We start from the raw sequence: 25,263 nt of genomic DNA on the forward strand, positions 1-25,263 counted from the left end.
TTCAGCCGCAAGGGGCAGCAACGCTCCTGCCGAAACCTATACTTTAACCCCAGGCACCAGTACAGTAGGTGGCGGTAATGCACCTGTATGGTGGTTTTACATCAGTCGCACAATAGACGCAGAAGAAACGCACTGAAACCGACAGAAAACAAACAATAATAAAAAAAAGCGTGATAATCTTAAAGCTCTTTAGCCAAAAATAATTGTCACATTAAACTACAATATCTCTGACAGTGTTTTGCATTTGGAAGTAGTGATTAAGTTAAATATAGAAGCGTATAATTCTGAGGATTTAAACCAAGTTCTGCTTTAAACCCAGAGGTAAGTGAATCTAAAGGATCTCTAATGGATCTCCAGTTCAGTGTTGAAGCTCACTACCCTCAGTGTGTAACGCACTGTTTATCCTGAGTGTAAGTCTGGATCACTGATAGACTGTCGAGTCGATTCACATTCAAGGCAAACGTTGGGTAACGGTTTCCCCCTTTAAAATAATTTAAAAATATGCTAATTTTATTTGTCTCATTCACAGTACGATATGCAGTGACCTTAAAAAGAAAATAAAAACTATATATAGGGAATAAATATTAATAAAAAGAAATACGAAAGAAAATCAATTTAACTAGTAAAATAAACTGTACAAATAAGGGAATAATAAAAATATTACAAAATATAGAAATATGTGGGGAAAGGAGAAAAAAAAAGTATATATAAAGATTTGAAAGTGGCAATGGCTGTGCAAATATGCATAAAAAGTGACTTATGAAAGTGTCATGTGCAATGGTTTCAGATATAGAAATATGTGTTGCATGAATGTGTCCATGATTGTCCAGTCAATGTTTAAAGGACATTAACTCCTGTGTGGTGTGATGTGATTGAGAGACCTTATCGCCTGCGGGAAGAAGCTCCTCCTCAGTCTCTCTGTGTTGGCCCTCAGGGAGCGGAATCGCTTACCAGACCGCAACAGAGAAAACAGTGCATAGTTGGGATGGCTGAGGTCCTTCACCATCTTCCTGGCCTTGGTCCAGCACCGCTTGCTGTAGATCGAGTGCGCTCAGCTGATCGCACCACCCTCTGTAGAGCTCGTCTGTCCTGCATGGTGCTGTTACCAAACCAGCGCTCATTTTACACCAAAGTGATGTAAAATAAGCGCTTACAGGAAATGTTAGGTTTTAAAATGACGAAGAAGTGTGTGGCCGAGCTAAGTTTTAAGCTATAAGAGATGAAGAAGAGTTATTTCTTTTTGTGTCCGCCGCACCTTGATACACTTACCGGTCCGGGCCCAATCAACCGGGAGAGACAAACACACACACACACACACACACACACACACACACACACACACACACGCAGGCATGATGTCTAAGGATCTCTGTTTATTCTCAGCAAAGAGAGCACATTTAAACGGTGCTACGTCCCGAACATCAAAAGAACCAGTCATTAACATGTCAGTCATAGAGGAACCCGGAGACAGACAGGTGAGAGGAGATGCATTTACATTCTCCTGATTGAACAAAAGGGTTCTAGCAGACAAGAGCCATTTGGATGTATCCTCGTCTGGATACAGGATATAGAAGGTGTTACCACAGAAGGCATGAGGAAGCACGGTGAGGTGTCTGTTCTCAAGAGACAGGAATCTTCATATTAGATTACATTGTCTTACAATATTACAAAACCTTACAGGGAAATGTATATAAACGTATAAATCTGAAAGCAAATGGACCTTTAGTTACTGCAGGAAACTTCATCCCTGATCTCCAGGGCAAAAAAAACCCTGTCTCTTTTGTCTGGCTTAAACTACCCGAAAGGTGCAATACCGCCACCTACTGGACTGGCGCATGGGGGAAAAAACCAGCGCTACCATCAGGCCTGTGTCATGCCGACATGTCACTTCTCAGTTTAATCAGTTAATTTACTCACGGTTTTGTTTAAGATCACAGCCATGAATAAAGAACGGTACAAAAAAATTACAAAAACAGTTTGATGATAAACAATGCCTTTTCCAGCATGATTGAGCTCCTCGCCATGAGGCAGAAGTCATAACTAAGTGTCATGGGGAACAAAACATGGAAGTGTGTCCAGACCTTAAACCCATTAAGACCTTGTGGTCGATCCTCAAGAGATGGGAGGACAAACACACAAACTCTAAGCATTGATTATGTAAAAATGGGCTGCGCCATCAGTCAGGTTGTGGCCCAGAAGGTGACTGACAGCATGTCAGGGTGAATTGAAAAAGATGGATCAACACTGCAAATACTAACTCTTTGCATAAACGTAATCTAATTATCAATAAAAGCCTTTGACACTTAAAAAATGCTTGTAATTATACTTCAGTATACCAGAGTAACATCTGACACAGAGATCTAAAAACACTGAAGCAGCAGATTTGTGTCATTCAAAACATTTGGCCCCGCAAATGCAAGAGGAAACTGACCACTACTAGTGAATCGATCTCAGATGGTGACGTTCTCCTGGAAAGACTTTATAAAGAAAGGCGGACAAATATACTTGGGTGGCTTATTACAGTGTACTCTATGTGTAGGAAACACTTTACACATTAATGTTATCAACAACATCAACTTCAATTGTGTTTAAAATACTTTTTATCAGTAACTCAGATTAGATGGGTGTCCAGAAAATCAGTTTCTTTGTGAACTACTGGTACTTTTGTACTTAATGTATATTTTAGAGCGCATCCTACTTGAGTAAAAACTTGAAGTGGCATATCTGTACTTTTACTTGATTATTGGGTTTGTATACTTCTGCCATCTCTGGATTTAGTCTACGTCATGATATAAGAATCAAAGGGGGAAGTTTGGGTTAACTTCTCCCAGTCAAACAATCAATCAATCAATCAATAAATTAATTAATCAATAAATCCTTTCCAACAGTATTTGACTGATGGTGTTTCTAGTTAGTGTCTTAGTGTAAGGATCTATTTATTGATGGAAACTTCAACACACTTATGTAAATCACTCTGGATAAGGGTGTCATTATCCTATAAGGCTAATAAATAAGTAACTAATAATAAATGAATAGTAATACATAATTCTTTTTAAAATAATATTTTTTAAATAAATTGTACAAATATAATTTTCTACCTTCAAATAATAGTGAATAAAAACCTTGTACTGTGGTCACATAAATAAAGTCATGCCTTATATTGCACGTTAATGTAATGATTGTGTTGAATGTTTTATTTTAAGACATGCTCTTTAAATTCATATATTATATAAGTGATAAATGGAAAGCTACACTGAAAAAAAGTGCACAAGGCAGGTCATTAATCTAAAGAAGTTGTTGTACTTGATCTAACTCAAAACATTTTAAGTTTCGTTTTAGCTGTCAGTGTTATGTAAATAGTTTGGTTGATTTTAAATTAAAAGTAAGTCTTGTTTGTGTAAAGTAAATTAATTACATTAATTTAAATTTTGGTTTCCATTGTCACGTGATTTAATGTCAACCGTGGTCGTGCGTGTTGACGTTCACTTTTCCGCCATCTTGATAAACCGCACGGAAGAACTCGGTGGTGAAACAGGAATAAACACACGTTTGGAAATGTCTGATTTCATAAAATATTATGTTGTACTGTTTACATACGGTTACATACAGTTATTACTAGTTTGACGGCGCTAACTTGACTAGAAGCTTTAAAAGATTCGCTCATCACAATGTTAAACCGAGTGGAAATAAAATAAGAATAATACAAGTAAACTGCTTGAGGTGAGATGGATTGGTACTGAAACGTATGATACAGACTGTATCGGCTATGCTGGAGCGTGGTACTTTACGGCGCCATCAGCGTGCATGTAATTTATACATCATTTATACACGTTAGTGATGGGTCGTTCATGAACGATTTGGTTGAATCTCTAATGTTACTCAGATGAGCAATACGTCTCGGAAAGTGATTCGTTCGTTTTCCACTGGGCGTGCATGCCCAAATCAACGCAAAACCTCTGTATGTTATATACAGAAAAACAGTATTGAACTATTGTGCTAGTGAGTCTTCGAGTCCTGAGCCGTTCGTTCTTTTGACACGTGACTCCCATAGACGCTATGCAGTGCAATAGATTTAAAAGAACGAACGACTCAGATTGGAAGATATGAGAGGTGAGCTGCTCATTCTGTTTATTATAATATGTCCTTGGTTGCATTGTAATTTGTGTATGTACACGTATTGGGGGTCTTTTTTTTTTCCGAAAATGCAACATTTTAATTTATTTCTGATCAAATGAACGAAATGACTCAAAAAAAAAGATTCGTTTATTTTGTTGAACGAGATTCAAAGAACCGGGTTACTTAAATAATTCAAACTTCCCATCACTAATACATGTATACACTACACGCATGCTTTGTATGGACTTAACATTGTTATAAAGCTTTATTATTATGAATATTTTTCATTGATTTATTATGAAGCTGGCGTTGACAAGGTATACGCTCTGCTTACATGTATGGTCTCTCATTTATGGTTAATGATTAACACATTGCGCTTTCATGTAAAGATAACGATAATACATGTACCTAAACACATTTTAACGCATCACATCGACCAGCATACCCAAATTCAAATTTTATTGGTCACATACTAGTGATGGGTCGTTTATGAGCGATTCGTTCTTTTTGAACGAATCTTTAACATGACTCAGATGAACGAGTCGTCTCGGAAAGTGATCTCAAAACCTCCGTATGAAGAATTGAACGATTCTCAGCAATGTGTCTTCAAGTCTCGAGTTGTTCGTTCCTTTAACACGTGACTCCCATAGACGCTATGCAGTGCAATAGATTCAAAAGATCAATCGACTCAGACTAGAAGATATTAAGGTGAGCTACTCATTCTGTTTATTATAATATGTCGTATTGGGGATCTTTTTATTGAAAATACAACATTTCTGATCAAAAGAACGAAATGACTTAAAAAAAATATTAGTTGGTTTTGATGAACGAGATTCAAAGAACCGAGTCACCAAAATGATTCAGACTTCCCATCACTATCACATACACTGGACGTACACAGGACACAGTTATACACAGTCATACACAGGACAATATGCAGTGAAATGCTTAAATGACTGCCCGTGACCTTAAAAAACAAAAGCTTATAGATAAGAAATAAATATAAATAAAAAAGAAATACGATAGTGGGCACTGGTGGCTCAGTGGTAGGTGTTTCGTCTGCCATGCAGAAGGCCCGGGTCCGATTCCCAGCCAGGGGATGCAGTGCCGGTCCCAAGCCCAGATAAAATAGAAGGGGCAAACAGCAATCAGAGAGCAAGGTTTAACTTTTCTTTACATGGAAAAGGAAGGCATACTACAAAGCTCATTTTTCAGTAGTAAAGCCTGTAGAGCATGTGCTTGATCAGAGTGGTGGAAGGACATTTCAGTACGTTCCAATTCTACAGTCCTTGCAGCAACTTTTGAGTTGCCAGCCAATACTTTAATAATTTAAAATCAGTGTATAAAGGAGATCTTAAATATACATGTTTTTTTGATTAACTCAACTTTAAAAGGAATGAACTGCTTTCTGAACGAGCTATCTCTTTAATTTTGTATGTTGATGAATTCGAGATGTGCAACGCCCTTGTCACGTCCAAGAAAAAACACAGTTTTTGGAGTGTTTTGGATATTGGGCAATTTATATGAAGGATGTCAGTCATCCCTGTCTGCTATACATTTAGCTGCTTTAATTAATAGCAGTGATGTTAAGCTTTTTGGGTATGACAAAGTGCCGGAACCATTGATTGATGATCTTGTCACGTTGGAGAGACATGGACTTTTCATTGAAAAAGACTGAAGAGCACAGTTCACTGCATTGTTGCTGACAATCTTGGTGCTCACTGTATTGCCGGATTTGTGGAAAATTTCTCTGGAAAATATGTCTGCAGATTTTGTACAGCAGAGAATGAAAAATACTCAAGAAGTTGGATCTGACACATTCTGCATCAGAACTGAAGAACTACATTCTGCTCATCTTCAGTTTATGAAAGACAATGACTTGCATCACCATTTTGGCGCAAAAAGGGGTTGTATGTTTTCCGAAAAATTATCACACTTCAGTTTGCAGAGGATTCCCAGCTGATGTTGTGCATGATCTCTTTGAGGGTATTGTCCTTTTTGAGATAGCCCTGTCCTTGACAGTCTTTTAATCTCAAAATTATTTCATCTTGGAACACCTGAATAAAGCAATTCAGAACTTTCCATTCAAATGGAGTGACAAGTCAAATTGTCCACACCCTTTTCTTCTTACATTTTCTGCAATGAGAACAGTAGGGGGTAATAATTGTAGATCTTGTTGTCGCTCCTTCACACACCGAAGCTTCTATAGCATATCTGGACATAGTCAGATTCCAAGGGGTTTTTCCTTAGACTAAACTTTTGCCCAAACACCACTACTTGGAGCATTATTCTGAGCTAACTAAGAAATGTCTTCCTCTGGTTGCTCTATGGACAATGTGATTTGAGGCCAAGCATAGCTTCTTTAAAAGAGTTGTGCGTCACACCAACTGCTTCAAGAATGTGCTCCTATCGTTGTCACAAAGACATCAGTTTCATATGGCATGTCATCTGTATCAGTGCAGCTCTCTTGCACCAAGATTGGAAGTATCACATGTTTCTAATCTTCCTATTGATGTTCTGAATAAAGGCATATCACGGACTGTACAACAGGAACACCCAAACCTAGATGTTGTGTGCTTGGCCAAGGAAGTAACATTTAAAGGCTTTACCTACAGAGAAGGTATGGTCATTGCTCATGGAGAATGTTCAGGACTTCCAGAGTTTGGCGAAATTGTGCAAATCATTGTGTTGCAAAACAAACCACTGTTCTTGGCCAAAAGACTTGATGCATGGTATACTGAACATTATAGTGCCTATGTCTTGGTCCAGTCTTCTGACAAGAAAATTGAACTTTTAGAGCACTATGACCTTACAGACCCATATCCACTAGTTCAGTACACTATTGGGGGGAAATGCATGGTGACTTTGAAGAGATATATTCATGTTTGAGGTTAGAATTGTTTATAAATTCTAAGAAAAGTGCCCAAGATGTAGTGAATATGTAAATGTCTAGCAATTATCTATTATTTGTTCTATATCTAATCTTATTGTCTTTTTTTCCAGAATCTGTTGGCATGTCAGGAAGAAGATCTGCCAAGCTTTTGGTGATTGTGAGTCAAGATGATTCAAGAAAGTTGCTTCTGCCAGATGGAATTCCCGAATCAGTGGATGAGCTCATTGAAAAAGTGAGGGAAGCTTTTGGATTAAATGGTAGATTCAGACTACAGTATCAGGACAAAGATTTTGGGGATGTTTTTGTAAATTTGACAAACACTGGAGAACTTCAGAGTCTTGGCACTCTAAAGATTATCCCGTTGTCAGATGAAGACTCATTCACTGCTCAAACATATGATGGGACCCAGTCTAATAATGATGCTCTGTCCTCTATTGGCTCTGGAGACACTGATAATACAATCATCCTTTCACTCCCTTATTCGGAAACAGTTTCTACAAGAAAACAGTGGCCAAAAGAATTTAATATTCCATGCTTTTCTTATGACACTGAACTCCAATTAGAGAGAGGAAATGCTCTTTTTAAGGCTAACGGAACAAGGCTGTCTGTCACTCCAAAGATGAAGTCTAATATTCTGGAGAGGGTTTGTGATGAGATATACAAGTATAAATCTTATCCCAGCAGTGCAAACTTCTGTGAAGTTTCAGAGGCACTTATCAAGAAACACCCTTGCTTAGCAGAAAAAGGATCCTTCAATGGGTGCTATGGGTGGACACAGAGATTTAAAATGAAGATGGGAAACCTACGCAAACATTTGAAAGGTCTTGGATGCCCTGAGTATTTGGTAAATTCTCTGAAAACCAAAGCTTCAGACCAGGTTTTTCCAGGAAAAAATGTTAAACGACGTAAGGCCAATCATATCCCATCCCTTCCTGCTGGAAAGACATCAGCAAACCTTGAAGTTGAGCGCCTGGCACTTTTAAAGGAAGTGAAGAAAAGAAACAATGCATTGACAATCAGAGAAAAAATGACAAAGACGTTTGCCATACGCAGACAAGAGATTGTGGAAAACCAACCTAGTGTTCAAGAACTGCAAGAAAGATGGCCAGCTCTGTTTCAACAAGAGGAGGTAAAAATTTTATTGCAAAATGTTAAAATTTAAGTAACTAATCCTGAATATAAAATTTTTTTGACCATGGGATTTTAGTATGGAGTGTTTTTGAAAATGTCTTAGATGCCTGAATTATACTTTTTGTTGTTTAATGCTTTGTGTGTATATGTATTTTTACAACTAGTTCTAAAAGTAAATTATTTTTTTTCAGAATTCTATTTTCTTTTTCTCTTCCTGACAGATTAATGCAGAATTTTTGCGCATCACAACCTTACCTTTACTACCGAGATTTACGGCTTCTTTGGACAGACAGAGCTCTCAGCTTCTCCAGGTTTTTAGGAGCAAAGATGGAGTCCTCCGTGAACAAACTAAGGACACTATTCAAGTTATGGATCAGGTATTGGTTGGATGCAAACAAAATTGCTTGTTGCAATCAATTTGGTAGTGTTTTGGTCCAGTAAAAGCAATACATCTTGAACATTTTGTAGAGTCTGGACATAGACATCAGAAGAGAGTGCCTGCTGAAGTGCCTGATCATGTATCTTGGTGAAGATGCAAGCTGTCTGATCAAAGAATACCAGGTAATGTACAGTAGGCAAAGCAAACTACTGAAACCATGTTTGCCTTTAAAGTTATATTTTACTACCAAATCGAATTTCCCCATGTGCTCTGTGGTCTAAAAAAGGTCTTCTTAAGTTTTGAGGGTGAGTAAAATGTGGGGAATTTTTGGTTCAGTAATGACATATTGCTTTAAAGTAGTTCAAGTACTTGTGTTATCATTTACACATCAGCCTGTGTGACTTTTTTCACAGAACACAAAAGAATATATTTTGAAAAATGTCCATACAATAATAGTGAAAGGGTTGCTGTGCTGTTCTGTTACCAACATTGTTCAAAAGGACAGTAATTCATACAGGTTTAAAATGACAAGAGGGCGTGTAAATAACAGAATTTTGAATGTGAACTACTCCATTACAGGGGGTTGGTTCACCCAAACATGCATTTTGAACTGCACTCAACAAAAATGTCTGATTGTCAACAATGATCAACACATGGGAGCGTTTAATTGTGCAAGTGTTTAAAAGCATTTTCAAAGCCAAAAAATGTAAAGGTATGTCTTCACCCAAAAATGAAAATTGTCAGCACTTTCACTACTTTTTTAATAAATCATACAAATTATGCTGAACACTTTTTAATTTTAATGGAAGTTGGCACAGATGTTTGGGCTCTACAATGACCTTCAGAATAGGACGGCTAACTAAATTTTTTAATAAATTTTTAGATGGGGTGTTTTCTTTTTTTTCTTACAAAGTTCGTTAATTGCTCTCTGTTCTTGTATGTTTTTAGGCTGGCCAAAGGGAGGAAGCGGAGAGAGAACTAGAAAAGACCACAATGGCATTTTTTGTTATCCGTGAAAGTGATGCTCTTAGTCGTGCACTAGACATTTCCATTGTTATTGACGGTGTGGAAGTACTAAATGAGTTGCCCTCTGTTGCATGTGCCTGTGCCATGATGTTTGGACTCGTTTATGCACTGGACTTAAAATATCCTGAAGGACTCAAATATACATTTGAGGCTTTTCAAAAAATAATCATGAACATAGAGAATAAGCAGATGAGCCGAAGGGTGCGGAACCTCTCCTCAAAGCTGCAGGAGTAAGTTTGTTTTCTTTGACCCAGCTACAATGTTCTGCTGATGGTAAATTTCTTTGTATAAAAGGGTCTATACAGACCTACATCTTCAAAGTTAACTAGTGTTTACTAAACCTGGTTTGTTTGATCTCGGTTAAGATGTGTTTTATCTAGGGTTAAATAGTTTACCCAAAAATGAAATTGAAATTCGTACGTTGTTTACTTATCCTTAAGCTATTCAAGCATGAAACTTTAATTACATTTGGTTAAGAGACATTTTTTAACAAATATAAAAAGTTTTATTTTTGAGTAAACTATTTCATGAAGGAGGGAATTTTTTATTATATATTTTTCTAATTTGGTATGTTTTAAAAGTGCTTGGTTGTACACTGCCCATTTTAAAGCAGTTCTTGGTGCCAAACTTGTTTTGAAGAATTTAAATTTGATTGTGTAGTCAGTTCTAAGTGACTGTTCATGGAAAGATTACATGTTTCTCTTCAAAACCATAACTGATTCTTATGGTGAATTTACATTGTATTCAGTGTGTATGTATATGAATACTAAAAACTGTTATACAGTTTTTAGAACAATACTATACACATTGAAGAAATGTTGACAAAAATTGTCAAGTTTATGATGTTTACATTGTTGGACAACGTGTATTTGAGGATACTGTACACATTGTAAAAATGTTTTATTATGACAAAATATATTGTCAAAAGTTTGATGCTTGAAGTCATTCATCTTAGATGATAAAATTACACATTATGAAATAAATAAATTCCTTAATATTACATTAATATTTTCAATTGTATTTGGTTGGATATTTGGATATATGTAAAGTAAAACAATTAGGTTAATACAAAGAGAAAACATTATGACAAAGTATAATTTGAGATTTCATTAAACTTAAAAACTTTATTCGATTCAAAGATACTTTTTGCTTTGGCTAAGTAATGGATAGTTCATTCTTATCAAAGTAAAAATGCAAAGTTGCTAAAAAGCAAAGTAATTACATGTAACAAGTTGATGCAAAATTTTTACTTTGATCAAATGAAACACTTTTCGCAGCGTAACCTCCACTCACACCATTTTGATCCAACAATCACATCCATGACTTTAAAACACAGTGATACGATCTAAACTGACAGGTTTGTAGCGCGAGTTTCAGAAATCCCATACTATATATTACTACAAATTGCTAGCCATTTTTATAATCAGTAGCTTCAAATGCACAGGAAGTTAACCGATCATTGGGTATAATTTATGATCACCCCTAAATTATGTTATCTTGACTCTTATTATAAACCTTTTTTAGATCTATTATAATGAGTATAGAAGGAGACACACAGCGCACCTTTGGCCGGCCTCAAGCTCCTTATCCTCCTTTCTTACAGGTACGATGATAAATGATGAGTTATTTTACAAATAAGCAATAATTACAATAACAGGTTAAAGTTGAACCACTGCTTGTATTTTATTGCCCATCTTCCCTGCTGGTCTACATGTTGTCCTGCTAATCACCCAAAATCCCTTTATACATAACGAGTGGTGTAAAAGGAAATTAAAAAAAGTCAGTGTTATTGTTTGGTCTTTAGGTTTGTGAGAACTTTAAAACTGAGACTTTAGATGGAGAGAAGCCTGAAGTGTCAGAAGTCCGTGTGAAGAAAGAGGAGACGCTGGAGCTGGACATCCACAAATATGAGGACGACCTCAACAACACACCTGATGATATCTGCATTAAAGCGGAAGATCCTGACCATAAAGACTACCTGTGTAAGACATCACTAATGCTGCACCCAACACTATCTAGTGCATTTTAAAAGCACAATACACTATTTCATTAGGCCAGAGGTAAGGACTATGAACGTTTCTTTATTCATATATTAGAATATTTAGAATAAATGATATAAGTTCAAGCCTTTCTGAGAGAAATACTGTTAATACCATAATTTATAGACTTTAGGATTTCATAAGGCACTGATTTTATTTAGTTTCTTTCATATACTGCCTCTTCGTGCTCAACTCACATGACTTCTGGAGTCTCTTATGAATTAGTAGCATTTAATGTTTTATTTATTTGTAAAGAATTTACAAGGCAATTCTGAAGCTTAAAAAATGTTAGTTATCGAAAGCTGGGGTCAGAGTGCAGGGTCAGGCAGGATACAGTGCCCCCTGGAGCAGATAGGGTTAATGGCCTTGTTCAAGGGCTCAAGGGGTGCTGGGGCTTGAACCCCCAACCTTCCGATCAGAGCCTTAAACCTTTAAGCCACTGTATATTTCCTCAGATACAAAGACACTTAATAGAAACATATAACATCATTGTTTCCCATTGTGTTTTCTCTACTCCCAGACTGTGAGGTTTGCAAATCCGTCTTCTTCAACAAGTGTGAGGTTCATGGCCCGCCTCTCTTCATCCCTGATACTCCTGTTCCCATGGGCGTCTCTGACCGAGCCAGACTAACTCTTCCTCCTGGACTAGAGATTCAGAAGTCCATTATTCCTGATGCAGGTCTGGGGGTGTTTAATAAGGAGGAGACTGTTCCAGTAGGTGCACATTTTGGACCCTACCAGGGAGAACTGGTCAACCAAGAGGAAGCCAAGAACAGCAGATACTCCTGGGTGGTGAGTTTGTTATAAATATACTAATTTAATCAGAAAGATTTTTAATATACTGTATGTGCGTTTTTAAACAGCAAAATGTTACAGTACCACTAGGTAAAGGTTACTTCAATTAATATCAGTTTATTATTACTGACTATGTGTGGAGACACTTTAAACACAGCTTGAGGTCCATCAGCCTGCTAATAACTAAAATATATTATGTTCACTTTAAACTCTTTTTAGAGGTTTATTCATATAAAACAATTTCACCAAATGTGCTTTTGAATGAAATTACATGCATATGTTGTTTAAGCTTTAAAACTTGTCTGCACGTAGTAGCGGATAAAATCAAGTGAAACATTGAAGTTTTTCAAGATGGCGCCGGTGAGGTCGGCTGCCGTCACGACTGCTCCGACCACCTTTTCTCTGTTCTCTGTTTTTGTTTTTTAAGTTAGTTTTCAGTGTTTTAAAATCAGCAAAATTACCACCATGGAGTACATTAGTTATGATAGAGACACTCTTGTTTCTATTGGTATACAATGTACTCACAATTCAACGTTTTTAACTCGGAGCTGGCCGAGTGAGATCCTGAGGGACAACAAAGGACGCGACACGAAGCGGCGGCCCCGAGGGAAACGAGCCGGCGTCAGGAACAGGCTGAGAGCCTGTGCACACCGCACACCTCTGCCTAGCATCCTGCTCGCCAACAAGCTTGATGACCTTAGGGTCAGGATAAAGTTCCAGAGAGACATTCGGGACTGCAATCTCCTCTGCTTCACCGAGACATGACTGAATCCAGCGGTGCCGGACCACGCCATCCAGCTGGCCGAGTTCTTCTCGGTTCACCGCATGGACAGGACACGGGACTCGGGGAAGTCAAGGGGAGGCGGCGTGTGTTTAATGGTGAACAGCAGCTGATGCAACAGCGCGTGCGTTGTTCCTCTCACACGGTCCTGCACACCAAATCTGGAACTACTGTCCATCATGTGTCATCCTTTTTACCTTCCTCGGGAGTTCACATCGGTCATAATCAGCGCCGTTTATATTCCACCACAAGCGGACACGGACACTGCCTTATGCGAGCTGCATGAGGCACTCACACAGCACCAAACACAACACCGGGACGCTGCGCTTATTGTGGCGGGGGACTTTAACAGTGCCAACCTCAAACGTGCAGCGCCAAACTTTTATCAGCACATCACCTGCCCCACCAGGGGCGAAAGGACACTGGACCACTGTTACACTACAGTCAAGGACGGCTACAAGGCACAATCTCGCCCTCCGTTTGGTAAATCCGACCACGCCGCCATCTTCCTCATGCCAAAATACAAACAAAGGCTGAAACAGGAAGTTCCGGTTCAGAGGGACGTCGCGCGCTGGACGGACCAATCGGTGGCCGCGTTACAGGACGCACTCGATGACGCAGACTGGGACATGTCAGAAACAGCTCAGATGATGACGTCAGCGTGTTTACGGAAGCGGTTGTGGGATTCATTGGGAAATTAGCGGACGATACCGTAGAGAAAAAGACTATCATAACGTTTCCCAACCAGAAGCCATGGGTGGATAAAACCATCCACGACGCTCTGAAATCTCGCACCGCTGCCTACAACACGGGACTCGCGTCGAGGGACATGGAACCGTACAAGGCTGCGTAATACAGCGTCCGGAAGGCGGTGAAAGAGGCGAAGCAGCGCTACGGGAGGAAACTAGAGTCACAGCTCCAACAGAGTGACTCTAGGAGCCTGTGGCAGGGATTAAGGACAATAACAGACTATAAAGCACCAACAACCGGTGTGACGAACGCGGTTGTGACTCTGGCAGACGAGCTGAACACTTTCTATGCTCGCTTCGAGGCTGCAGTTAAAGACGCTAGCGATGCTAATGCTAACGGCTGCAGACAGGAAGTCACTGCCAGCGCCGGAAGCGCGTTCATCATCACCAAGCATGACGTGAGGAGAGCCTTCAAGAGAGTGAACACCAGGAAAGCAGCAGGACCAGACGGCATCTTAGGCCGTGTCCTCAGAGCCTGCGCAGACCAGCTAGCACCTGTGTTTACTGAGATATTCAACATCTCTTTATCTCAGTCGGTGATTCCCACATGCTTCAAAGAGTCCATTATTGTTCCTGTCCCAAAGAAACCTCAACCTGCTTCTCTTGATGACTATCGCCCTGTAGCTCTCACCTCAGTAGTGATGAAGTGCTTTGAACGCCTGGTCAGAGACTTCATCATTTCTTCACTACCAGACACACTCGACCCACTACAGTTTGCATACCGCCCCAACCATTCTACTGATGATGCCATCTCTCACCTCCTCCACACATCACTCACTCAACTAGACGCTAGGAAAGGGAATTATGTGAAAATGCTCTTCATCGACTACAGCTCTGCATTTAATACCATAATTCCCTCCACACTCACCACCAAGCTGGAGCACCTGGGACTCAGCTCATCTACAGTGGTGTGAAAAACTATTTGCCCCCTTCCTGATTTCTTATTCTTTTGCATGTTTGTCACACTTAAATGTTTCTGCTCATCAAAAACTGTTAACTATTAGTCAAAGATAACATAATTGAACACCAAATGCAGTTTTTAAATGAAGGTGTAGGTTATTAAGGGAGAAAATTTTTTTTAAACCTACATGGCCCTGTGTGAAAAAGTGATTGCCCCCCTTGTTAAAAAATGCCTTAACTGTGGTTTATCACATCTGAGTTCAATTTCTGTAGTCACCCCCAGGCCTGATTACTGCCACACCTGTTTCAATCAAGAAATCACTTAAATAGGAGCTACCTGACACAGAGAAGTAGACCAAAAGCACCTCAAAAGCTAGACATCATGCCAAGATCCAAAGAAAATCAGGAACTAATGAGAACAAAAGTAATTTAGATCTATCAGTCTGGTAAAGGTTATAAAGCCATTTCTAAAGCTTTGGGACTCCAGCGAACCACAGTGAGAGCCATTATCCACAAATGGCAAAAACATGGAACAGTGGTGAACCTTCCCAGGAGTGGCCAGCCGACCAAAATTACCCCAAGAGCGCAGAGACAACTCATCCGAGAGGCCACAAAAAACCCCAGGACAACATCTAAAGAACTGCAGGCCTCACTTGCCTCAATTAAGGTCAGTGTTCACGACTCCACCATAAGAAAGAGACTGGGCAAAAACGGCTTGCATGGCAGATTTCCAAGGCGCAATCCACTTCTAAGCAAAAAGAACATTAAAGCTCGTCTCAATTTTGCTAAAAAAACATCTCAATGATTGCCAAGACTTTTGGGAAAATACCTTGTGGACTGACGAGACAAAAGTTGAACTTTTTGGAAGGTGCGTGTCCCGCTACATCTAGCGTAAAAGTAACACAGCATTTCAGAAAAAGAACATACCAACAGTAAAATATGGTGGTGGTAGTGTGATGGTCTGGGGTTGTTTTGCTGCTTCAGGACCTGGAAGGCTTGCTGTGATAGATGGAACCATGAATTCTACTGTCTACCAAAAAATCCTGGAGGAGAATGTCCGGCCATCTGTTCGTCATCTCAAGCTGAAGCGATCTTGGGTGCTGCAGCAGGACAATGACCCAAAACACACCAGCAAATCCACCTCTGAATGGCTGAAGAAAAACAAATGAAGACTTTGGAGTGGCCTAGTCAAAGTCCTGAGCAAATTCCTATTGAGATGTTGTGGCATGACCTTAAAAAGGCAGTTTATGCTAGAAAACACTCAAATAAAGCTGAATTACAACAATTTTGCAAAGATGAGTGGGCCAAAATTCCTCCAGAGCGCTGTAAAAGACTCGTTGCAAGTTATCGCAAACACTTGATTGCAGTTATTGCTGCTAAGGGTGGCCCAACCAGTTATTAGGTTCAGGGGGCAATTACTTTTTCACACAGGGCCATGTAGGTTTGGATTTTTTTTCTCCCTAAATAATAAAAACCATCATTTAAAAGCTGCATTTTGTGTTTACTTGTGTTATCTTTGACTAATAGTTAAATGTGTTTGATGATCAGAAACATTTTGTGTGACAAACATGCAAAAGAATAAGAAATCAGGAAGGGGGCAAATAGTTTTTCACACCACTGTATGTGCCAGTGGATCTCCAACTTCCTAACTGGCAGACCACAGGCAGTAAGGATGGGCGGACATGTCTCAGCCTCACTCACTCTCAGCACTGGAGCCCCCTGCTGTACTCTTTGTACACCCACGACTGCGTGGCCACTACCAACTCCACCGCTATTATCAAGTTTGCTGACGACACTGTCGTGGTGGGCCTGATCACCAACAATGATGAGTCGGCCTACCTAGAGGAGATTGTAAATCTGGAGAACTGGTGCCAGAGGAACAATCTCCTCCTGAACGTCAGCAAGACAAAGGAGCTGATAGTGGACTTTAGTACAAAGCAGGAGAGGAACTACCAGACCCCCATCATTAATAAGAACCCAGTGGAGAGAGTGGACAGCTTCCGATACCTCGGTGTTCACATCACGCAGGACCTGTCATGGTCCTGTCACATCAACACCGTGGTAAAAAAGGCCCGGCAGCGTCTCTACCACCTCAGATGCTTGAGAGACTTTAGACTGCCCTCTAAGGTGCTCAGGAATTTCTACTCCTGTACCATAGAGAGCATCCTGACGGGAAACATTACGACCTGGTTTGGAAACAGCACCATGCAGGACAGACGAGCTCTACAGAGGGTGGTGCGATCAGCTGAGCGCATCATCCGCACCGAGCTCCCTGACCTGCACTTGATCTACAGCAAGCGGTGCTGGACCAAGGCCAGGAAGATTGTGAAGGACCTCAGCCATCCCAGCAATGGACTGTTTTTTCTCTGTTGCGGTCTGGGAAGCGATTCCGCTCCCTGAAGGCCAACACAGAGAGACTGAGGAGAAGCTTCTTCCCGCAGGCGATAAGGTCTCTCAATCACATCACACCACACAGGAGTTAATGTCCTTTAAACATTGACACTGACTGGACAATCATGGTCACATTCATGCAATACATATTTACTTATCTGAAGCCATTGCACATGTCACTTTATACAATACATGTTTACCTGCCATTGCACATGAGACTTTGCCACTCTGACACTTTAAAACATTTCAATGCCACTTTAAAACACTTTAAAATTTTATATATATTTTATATATACTTTAAAATTTTATATATATATATATATTATATATATAATTACCATCACTATTGTATTTACTGCGACGAGTGAAAAAGTCACTTTGCACCACCTGGCAGCTATTTTACAAATGACTTTGAAATGCAACTGATTTATTTTGGCCGCTGTCGTTTTTACGCAGCGGTGAGCGCTACGGTAATAACCATTCCAATTAGGTACCTGCTGTATTTCTGCCTCAAATGCCTCTGTACAGGTTAAATGGCTGATGGGTTCTAACGCATGAGATTTTTAACTGATTTGTGGTTGCAGTGTTTTGAGACTGGTGTAAGCGTGTTTAATGGGCATGTCTGAGAATAATTCTCACAGCTCTGTAACATCATAAAAATGTGTTTCTCTTGTGCCATTCGGGAGCTCCAAAATCTTCATATCTGAGTCTGATTACCGGTCATGCACAAACCAGCCGATTCTGGGCATTGACCGATCAACTGGTTCATCTCTATTATAAATGTAATAAATTGTTTTTAAAAAAGATTTTGGCGCCAGTGCGACGATACACAGCACACAATAGAATCGTGATTCATAACTGAATCAAATTAAACAATGTAGTAAATTGTCAGGTCAGTGAGGAAATGTCATGTCCTCCACATGCATTCGGTCCTCAAAAGGTTAGGTCTTTCTTGAAGGGCTGACTCTGCTCTCCAGATAGCAGGAATTGATCTGTGGTCATATTCTGTTCTGAGGCTATACATTAGCAGTACTTTGCTGCATAAGAATGTGAAATGGTCACTGTAGACAAAGAAATTTAATTAAATTCTATTAACAATTTTTATTGTTGCAAAGCAGATTTACAGAATAAATAGAATTATGGAATTTTGTATGAAATGTGGATAGAATGAATCAAAATTATCAGATGGTCCCTGATGAGCAAGTACAGGTGGCGGTACCTACCAAAAGTGGTCTGAGAAAAAGTGGTCCTTGGGTTCTGGAATTTATAAGTGGTCCTTGGGTTCATCCTCTGAGGATGTTTTTTTTTTACACAACCCACCTACCTAAATATTGTTGCACATTAAGTATACCCTTCATGGAACATATGCTGGGAAGGTGTGTGATGTTCTCACCCAGTTGTCTAGTCATCACAATTTGGTCCTTGTCAAAGACCCTCAGATCCTTATGCTTGCCTATTTTTCCTGCTTCCCACACTTTAAGAACTGACTGTTCACTTGATGCCTAACATTTTCTAACCTCTGTCAAGTGGTACTGTAGCAGGATAATCGGTGATGTTTACTTCATGTGTCAGTCGTTTTAGTGTAAATGAGTATCTGTCAGGATGTGTGCTTTAATCAATGACAGTAAAGTTAGATTTGATCTAATCCAGTTTTCTTAAAGTTACTTTAGAACTTTTTACGCGAAACTAAAGATATGATCAAGAACATTTATTTCTGCATTCATGATATGGAACAATTTGTCCTTATTTTGGTTCCTGTGGCTGTGCACCTCATTTAATTTTAAGGCATTCATTGATTAATAAAAAAAAATGGAAATGTATGGTGTTTTTCTACAGATCTACAGGAGCAGGCAGTGTGAAGAATACATAGATGCCACAAGCGAAGTGCATGCAAATTGGATGAGGTGAGGACTCCAGCTGTTGGTACAGTGGTAGGTCAGAGGGCTAAGGCACTGAGTTACTGATCGTAAGGTCGGTGGTTCACATTTACTTTTAGACATCAGGCAGATTCCTGTATCCAGAGCGACTTACATTTTAATCTCATTATACATCTGAGCAGTTGAGGGTTAAGGGCCTTGGTTAAGGGCCCAACAGTGGCAACTTTGTGGTTGTGGGTTTTGAACCTGGGATCTTCCGGTGCCTTAACCACTGAGCCACCCCTGACCCCAGCTCCACCAGGTTGCCATTGTTGGCCCTTAACCCTATCTGCTCCAGGAGTACTGTATCATTCGAAGGAAGAATTTCACTGTGTGGTAATGTATATGTGACAAATAAAGGCTTAACTTAACTTTGTTTAGTCGCAGTTTACAGCTCCTAATTTTTGTAATGAATTTGTCTTATTATCATCACTGTTGTATGTCTTATACTTTATCTTGATCTGTCACTCTGATGTAATTTTTCACCCTTTTTGCCACTTTCTTGTAGGTATGTCAATTGCGCTCGCAACGACGGAGATCAGAATCTTGTGGCATTTCAGTATCAAGGTGGAATTCTGTATCGGTGCTGTCGACCCATTAACCCAGGACAGGAGCTCTTAGTGTGGTATGAAGAGGAGTACGCCAAAGAACTCAGTCCTGCCTTTGCCTACCTGTGGAACAAAAAGTGCTCCACGAATGGTAAAGTCTGTTCATACTTAGTGTAAATCACTTCAGTTCAATTTAATTATATTTTCAATTAAATAAGCCTGAAAATTTGAGATTTTTCTGGATCTGCACTGGCACCCTATTAGTCAGAAGGACTAACATGTACAGCTTGCCTTTAGCTCACGTTTAAGTTAAATAAACCAATAGATTTTAAATCAAGCCTATAACTAAGACTAGGGCACTGGTGGCTCAGTGGTAGGTCTTTTGCCTGCCATGCGGAAGGCCCGGGTTTAATTCCCAGCCAGTGCCCAAAACCCCAGCCACTGGATGCAGTGCCGGTCCCAGGCCTGGATAAAAAAAAGGGGAGGGTTCGCGTTAGGAAGGGGAACTGGCGTAAAACCTGTGCCAAGTTGTAGTGCGGACTGGGTATTCCGCTGTGGCGACCCCTTGCTGGGAGCAGCCGAAAGCCCAACAACAACACTTATAACGAAGAATGCTTGAGCGGTTTACCTGGACACTTGTTCCATATTTGTGGAACTCTGGAGGAAAAATTATATATCACCTGCTATAGGGGGATATCATTATTGTACTGTAGGTGCTAATAAATAATGTAGTAAATCCAAATAATGCAGCAAAAGCGACATTGTTTATTAGGCTATTACAACAAAAGCCTAAGTGTTCTTTAGTCCTAATAAAGGTTGGTTATGCCAGTCTTTTGGGTAATCCATGCTGGTGACCTGAACCTTTCCACCCATTGATTCTGTTTTTTGGTCTCTTGGACTACAGATTAGTATGTCTTCATTCATGTAGAATCTTATGTATTAAAAAGGTTCAGTTCCTGATATTTTTTTGCTTTCACTTCCCCAGAATCAAACAACACTCTTCAACACTGCTCAGACTGTGGAAAGAGTTTTGTTTATCAAAATGCCCTCAAAACACATAAGTGCATTCATCCAGTAGAGAAGCCGTATAACTGCTCACAATGTGGAAAGAGTTTCCCTCTGCAGGGTACTCTTCGACAACACCAGCGCATTCACACTGGAGAGAAGCCGTATCAGTGCTCACAATGCGGGAAAAAATTTACTCATCAGAGAACCCTTCTAGTCCATCAACGCACTCACTCCAGGGAAAAGCCGTATCAGTGCTCACAGTGTGGGAAAACTTTTACTCGGCAGAGTACACTTAACGAACACCAGCGGCTTCACACAGGAGTGAAGCCGTATCAGTGCTCACAGTGTGGGAAAAATTTTACACGGCAGAGTACACTTAACGAACACCAGCGGCTTCACACAGGAGGGAAGCCGTATCACTGTACAGAGTGTGGAAAATGTTTTAATCGCAAGAGTCATCTCCAGTTACACTGGTGCCATCACACAGGGGAGAAGCTGTTTCACTGCTCACAGTGTGCGAAATGTTTTACTTGCAAGAGTCACCTCGAGCGACACAAGCGGATTCACACTGGCGAGAAGCCATATCAGTGCTCACAGTGCAAAAAGACGTTTACTCACCACAGTACATTAAAAAGCCACCAACGCATTCACACAGGAGAGAAGCCGTATGTTTGCTCACACTGCGGAAAGAGTTTTACTCAGCAAAGTAATCTCAATGATCACAAGCACCTTCACACTGGAGAGATGCCGTATCAGTGTTCTGAGTGTGGAAAGGGTTTTACTCAGCAAAGTAACCTCAAAGATCACCAGCGTATTCACACGGGAGAGAAGCCGTATCAGTGTTCCGAGTGTGGAAAGAGTTTTACTCAGCAACATAACCTCAAACATCACCAGCTTATTCACACAGGAGAGAGGCCGTATCAGTGTTTACAGTGTGGAAAAAGTTTTAATCGACCGAGTACTCTCCAACTACACCAGCGCATTCACATAGGAAAGAAGCCTTATCAGTGTTCTGAATGTGGAAAGAGTTTTACTCAGCAACAGAAGCTCAAACATCACCAGCGTATTCACACAGGAGAGAGGCCGTAATAGTGTTTACAGTGTGGGAAAGGTTTTTATCGACCGAGTACTCTCCAACAACACCAACGTGTTCACACCGGAGACATACCTTAACCCTGCTTACAGCAGGAAAAGCAAATGCATTGACTTGAACATGCATGATTTAAAGTACTGCTTGGGCTAAATGGTCTGTATCTTAAGCTGCATTTTTCATTTATTTTATATTTAACCTCGAAGTTATGTTTAAAATACTTTCTTTTATGTGTACAAAAATATTACCAGTGTAGTTCTGCATCATTAGACAAAAACAGAGTGAGATACAAAAAGTTTTTTTTTTCATCAATGACTGCGTTGAGTTGGGATGACTTTTTTTGAAGGAAGGAGGTAATGGTTGCCAGGTTTACTATGCCCTGTGCTGGGAGAATTTCTGCTGAGCTCCTTCCCTCTAGCCAACATACTAGCAATTGCACCCACTCTGAACCTCAAAAGAACATTTTACAGGGGCTCATACCATATTAAGAAGATATGGGAGAAACAGGACGGACAAACTTTTAACAAAATTAGTTTTATTTAGCCAAAAATTAAGATTGTCTCTGTGACGCAAGGGTTGAAAAAAAAGGGTGGACGTTGGATCAGTAATGGATTTGTGGACATTTGGATCATGTACCAAAGTGACAATTTGCAATAGACAGGCTGTAGGACACTGTTGCAACCAATACTTTACTTTAACTAAGCAGACAGTAGTTTTTAGGTCACATTTTGATGAATTCACCCCTTTCCAAACAGCACACGTTTGTTTTTCCTAATTAAAAATCCCATTTTTTAAAGTCTGTTTTGTTATTTATGCATTAGGTTTGTGTCTTTTGATGATTGGATTATGACTGCAACACTTGCTCTGCTACCTGTTAGACTTTGGCTAATTTACTTAACTGTACCTGGAAAAATTCGCTTCATTTAATGCTACATACTTGTTTATTTCAATTCACGTTTCTGTTAAAGACAGTAAATTAAACTCCTGATCAGTAATTTTTTCATTAGCAATAAGTGCTTTAGTTGTAAGAGATGTATTATTCAATTCAGTTTTAACAATTGACATTGTCGCAGAGCAGCTTTACACAATCAAAAGAATCATTTGAGTTTGTACGAGATGTGAATGTGTATAAATCAAAATTATAAGACTGTCCCTGATGAGCAAGCCTAGGATGATGGCAACAGTGGCAAGGAAAAACTCCCTGAGATAGTTGTAGGAAGAATCCTTGAGAGGAACCAGACTTAAAGGGAACCCATCCTCATATGGGTGAAACGGATATCAGGGATTGATTTGTATTATACTGTGTGAGACTGGAAGTTCAGTATAACAGGAGATGTGTTTAAGTTAATATTAATTCCAGTTTGTTATTGGAGGCTCAGGTAGACTGTAGGAAACTTCAGTCCTGAACTATCCAGCGACTGAAGTCACAAGTCCTCAAAGAACTGCTGTCTGGATCGGCAGAGGACGGGACTGTCTTTGTGGAAAAGTGGAACCGTCCACAGTCACCACATGCATCCCAGGCAGACCACACGGGGCATCCATGCAACAAGATCTCCAACCAGAAGCAGGACACCAGGACGAGTCAGACAGCTCCAGGGGCAAAGGGGGCCTGGATCACTGGCAGTTGAGGAGTGACATGTATAACTCGACAGAGAGACAGGTGGAGGGAAAGAGAGAGGAGAAGAAAGAGGAGGGAGCAGAAGAAAAGGAGAGATGGTAGTTAGGTATGGTCACAGTCAAACAATGTATAATGTGAATGTACAGTGGGGCAAAAAAGTATTTAGCCGGCCACCAATTGTGCAAGTTCTCCCACTTAAAAAGATGAGAGGCCTAATAATCATAGGTATACTTCAACTATGAGAGACAAAATAAGAAAAAAAAAATAGAAAATCACATTTTTAAAGAATTTATTAGCAAATTATGGTGGAATATAAGTATGTCAATAACAAAAATTAATAGGGTTATATACCTTTTGTGGGCAATGACAGACGTCAAACGTTTTCTTTAAGTCTTCGCAAGGTTTTTACTCACTGTTGCTGGTATTTTGGTCCATTCCTCCATGCAGATCTCCTGTAGAGCAGTGATGTTTTGGGGCTGCCACTGGGTCTCCCACTTTCAACTCCCTTCAAAGATTTTTCTATGTTGTTGAGATCTAGAGACTGGCTAGGCCACTCCAGGACCTTAAAATGCTTCTTACGAAGCCACTCCTTTATTGCTCGGATGGTGTGTTTGGGATCATTGTAATGCTGAAAGACCCAGCCACATTTCTGTGTGGTTCTGTGATCTTTGCCCACAGTTCTTGTGATCTTTTTGACCCCACAGGGTGAGATCTCGCGGGAAGCCCCAGATCGAGGGAGATTATCAGTGGTCTTGTATGTCTTCCATTTTCTAATAATTGCTTCCACAGTTGATTTCTTCACACCAAGTTGCTTACCTATTGCAGATTTAGGTCCTGTCCACACGGAGACGCGTTTCGCTGTATACGTATACATTTTTTATCGTATTGGCGTTTCGTTCACACGGATCCGACGTTTTAGGAGACTGAAACCGGGTCCCAAAGTGGATAAATCTGAAAACGACACCCTTGCGTCTCGGTGTGTACAGCCAATCCGTATATTTTGTGAAACGATGATGTCATCACATCACGTGTCGGCTGCGTCACACATAACAGCAATAATGGCGGACTACATGATTGTGTTCGTGGTGCTACAAAGCCTGCTAGCTTTATTACAGCAAAATCTATTGCTTCTATGCAACTGTTATGAGCAACAAGCGATAATGGACAACACCATCTTGGTTCGTATACAGCGCGCAAGGTTATGCGCATGCTCAAAGTCTTCTTCTCAGTGTATACAGTATCTCTATGGCAGAATAACAGCGCCCCATACTGGTCTGGCATATATACTACACCGTTTTCAGTGGTTTCGTGTGTACGCAGATATTTCTTGAGACGACGCTGTGTTCACGAAAAAAATGATCGATTTTGTTTCTGGTGTCCTTTGACAGCTCTTTAATCTTGGCCATAGTAAAGTCTGGAGTGTGACTGTTTAAGGTTGTGGACAGGTGTCTTTTATGCTGATAACAGAAGTGGAGGACAGAGGAGCCTCTTAAAGAAGTTGTTACAGCTCTATAAGAGCCAGAAATCTTGCTTGTTTGTAGGTGTCCAAATACTCATTTTCATTTTCATGAAAATTACAGGCCTCTCTCATCTTTTTAAGTGAGAGAACTTGCACAATTGGTGACTGTCTAAATAATTTTTTGCCCCACTGTATTTTTTAGTAAGGAGTGCAGGCAGTGACTCCAGCAAGACTAACTATGACACATAACTAAAAGGAAGAGCCAGAAGCAAACACAGACATGAGGGCTCCCTGAGATGTAAAGCGACCAAGACAGCATCTAAACATACCAGTTTACCATAATACTTTACGTCCATGAGTCTCCCAGATCTGCTCCAAGGCAAATCTATTTACAAAAATTCTTGGCTAAATAAATAGGTTTTTA

General features: G+C 40.1%; 1 protein-coding gene across 1 annotated transcript; it reads left to right on the plus strand.

Annotated features, from left to right (window-relative positions):
* Positions 1–130: 130 nt before the first annotated feature.
* Positions 131–22,558, plus strand: LOC128523653 (uncharacterized). Its single transcript, XM_053495703.1, has 11 exons — positions 131–321; positions 7,120–8,138; positions 8,362–8,517; positions 8,609–8,701; positions 9,468–9,775; positions 11,070–11,148; positions 11,350–11,527; positions 12,105–12,376; positions 19,037–19,104; positions 19,625–19,815; positions 20,650–22,558. Exons 2-11 carry the CDS (start codon positions 7,131–7,133, stop codon positions 21,759–21,761), a joined length of 3,465 nt encoding a protein of 1,154 aa, XP_053351678.1. The 5' UTR covers positions 131–321; positions 7,120–7,130; the 3' UTR covers positions 21,762–22,558.
* The last annotated feature ends 2,705 nt before the right edge of the window (positions 22,559–25,263 follow it).

The sequence above is a fragment of the Clarias gariepinus genome, chromosome 5, assembly GCF_024256425.1.
Source record: "Clarias gariepinus isolate MV-2021 ecotype Netherlands chromosome 5, CGAR_prim_01v2, whole genome shotgun sequence".
In the NCBI taxonomy this organism is placed as follows: Eukaryota; Metazoa; Chordata; class Actinopteri; order Siluriformes; family Clariidae; genus Clarias; species Clarias gariepinus.